The following is a 2,550-nucleotide window of genomic DNA, read 5'->3' as shown; positions in this document are numbered from 1 at the left end:
CTCTGCCATTTACAAACCACAGAGCCTCGTCTGGGTGCCTTGATGTCCCCATCTCGTTTGTCAGATTCAGACAATTATAATTCCTTCCTCAAGGGGTTGAGGAGAAGGTTAAATGAAATGCTCTATATTCCACACATCACCCAGGCCGGGCACGCAGTCATCACTCAATAAAAAACCAACCAGGCTGTGTGATGGTGCAGCCAGGACTTGCCTTGCTCAGGAATGCTATGAAGGACAACGCTCAGGTTGGTGGTTTCCTGGGTCCCTTCAGGTATAGGCTCGCCGGAAAGCTCCACATCCTCAGAGGGAGGGGATAGAGTTGGAGGTGTGTTTATGGGATTGACTTCTGCTTCTTTATACTGAAGGAAGAAAAAATAAGACCCGCAAGGATTTATTTAGCAGGAAAGCATAAAAAACGGCAGTGAACACTGTTGGAGAAAAATATATATTCACGAAGTGCTGAATAAGCCCAGAAAAAAGCCTAGACTTGCCTACTGTGTAGGTGGTCAATCACTGAACCTCCCAGGCCTGAAAAAGATACACGCTAGGAGTAATTGAATTCTGTTCAGTTTACCATGAGACTCTGCTAATTTCTGAGCACAGAGACTACATTTCCGCATCCCAGGCCAGCACAGAGGAGATGCTCAATAAAGATCTGTTAGATGAGGGAATGAATGAATGAACAAATGAATGAAGCAGGCTGCACTCAGTAAATACTACATAAATCCAATCTCAGATGTGCACTGGTCATGCATGCCTCTGAAAATAAGAGATGGGCATAGTTTCATTTCCAGTAAACTTCAGCTTTCTGGGTAGCTTGTCCAAAACCAGTCAATGTCTTAACCAACTTTAATAGGGAAAAACAACAAAAACCCCCAACGGTTGGAAACACCAAAGAGTTCAGAGATCTAGGCAGAAATCCTGATGAGGGGCAGCAAAGGTTATGATACCATCTCCAGACCCAGAATCAGGTAGCAGCTCCTGAGACCCACGGCTTGTTAGTACTCAAATAGTCTCATCGCTTTCTGAGCTCAAGGGACCAGGGAGGAGGTGAATGGAAGGATCCTGCTAACCAGTGTTGGATGTGCGACGTAAACAAGAAACAACTAAGACACTTAAGATTTCAGGGTTAGTTTGCGACTGAAGCCATTACTTACTTATCTTGACTAATTTTCTTAATGTCAGAATATAGTGTATAAACGATGAATTTCTGCTTCATTAAAACAAGGAGGATTGTCGTGAGCCCTATAACAGGATTTGTTCTTACAACCAAATTTGGGTCAAATCCCAGCTCTCCACTTATTAGCTACATTATGTTGGGCAAGTCACATAACCTCACTGAGCCTCAGCCTCCTCCTCTGTAAAATAGGGCCAATGATAATGATTTACAGGATATAAAATGCATACTATGCCCTTAGTATAGGGCATAGTATGAGCCCATCAATGGCAGCTGTCATCAACATCGTTAGAATTCTAAAGTCTGAGAAAGACCAACACCTCGATAGTGATTTTCTCTTAGTGTTGGTATTAGATATGATTGTTTTATCTTTTTGTATCTGCACTTTCAATTTTTTTTTAAAAAAATAATGAATATGGAATATTAGTGTACTAAAAAAAAGACAGCTTATTGTACTATGAAATCTCAGGGTGGAGGCAGGGCTGGAAGGTTTCAAGGAACCGAAACTTAAATAATGAGCAGAGTTTCAGAAAACAGAGGTGGAAGGAGGTGTTAAGATTAGAAAGGACACAGCATCTTCAGAGCCTGAAAACCTGAGCTTGGTGAGGGCCTGAGCCTGGAAGCAGGAGAACAGAACTAGGAGGCAGAGAGAGGGAGTGGGGCTGGTCTTTGGTGAGAAGTCTGGCCTTGGACCTGGGGCATCTGTGGGGTATCAGGCTGGGTGGTGGCGTGGGCAGGGGAGTTCGCTCTGGTGGCAGTGAGAACATAGATTTGGGGAGTTGAGGTTAGGCCAGAGACCAGGAAGCTGCAATGAAGAAGCCTGGTGAGGAGGGAGCCAGGCAGTGGGGTGGGTGGGGGGAGGGGTGCTGTGAAGACCATGTAGAACTACTCCATCTCTCCCCAGCTGCGTGGTGACCTGGCAGGGCGGCAAGGACCATGTCGTAGGCAGTTCTCCTCTCCCTGCCAGGGTCCAGTGTTAAAGCCACCCCACCAGGGGTCCCTGATGGTCTCAAGAAAGCCTGTCTCTAGCTTGGAGCAAAGCTGCTAGTGGCTGGAAGTGAAGATGCTTTATAAGGAACTTTGGGCTTTGAGACAAGGCAGGTAGGGCAGGTGAGCATGTGGGAAACACAGGACAGCAAGGTAAGGGTGGGCTGAGCTCTATCACTCAAGGTGGCAAAGGCTGAGTTACTTGAAATCACTGACTGCAGTCTGTCAGCCAAAAACCTCTTTCGGCAAACTCCTAACAAGGCAGCCAGAAACTCACTTTCAAGGGCAGAGCTCAGACCTGGCGAGCTGACCCTCGGTAATCAGGGTCAGGTGTCCTGCCTCCAACAGGTGGTTGCTGGTTTTCACAGGTTAGTGTGGGTAGAGAA

General features: G+C 46.3%; 1 protein-coding gene across 1 annotated transcript in view; it reads right to left on the bottom strand.

Moving 5' to 3' along the window:
• Positions 1-2,550, bottom strand: part of COL15A1 (collagen type XV alpha 1 chain) — a 161,775-nt gene that overhangs the window by 116,340 nt on the left and 42,885 nt on the right. Inside the window, exon 6 of the mRNA XM_023534235.1 lies at positions 212-359. Within this exon, the coding sequence (XP_023390003.1) occupies positions 212-359 (148 nt within the window). The remainder of the gene's footprint in view (positions 1-211; positions 360-2,550) is intronic.

Source organism: Pteropus vampyrus, unplaced genomic scaffold (assembly GCF_000151845.1).
Source record: "Pteropus vampyrus isolate Shadow unplaced genomic scaffold, Pvam_2.0 Scaffold123, whole genome shotgun sequence".
NCBI classification, from domain to species: Eukaryota; Metazoa; Chordata; class Mammalia; order Chiroptera; family Pteropodidae; genus Pteropus; species Pteropus vampyrus.
This window is presented reverse-complemented; position numbering and strand designations above follow the sequence as displayed.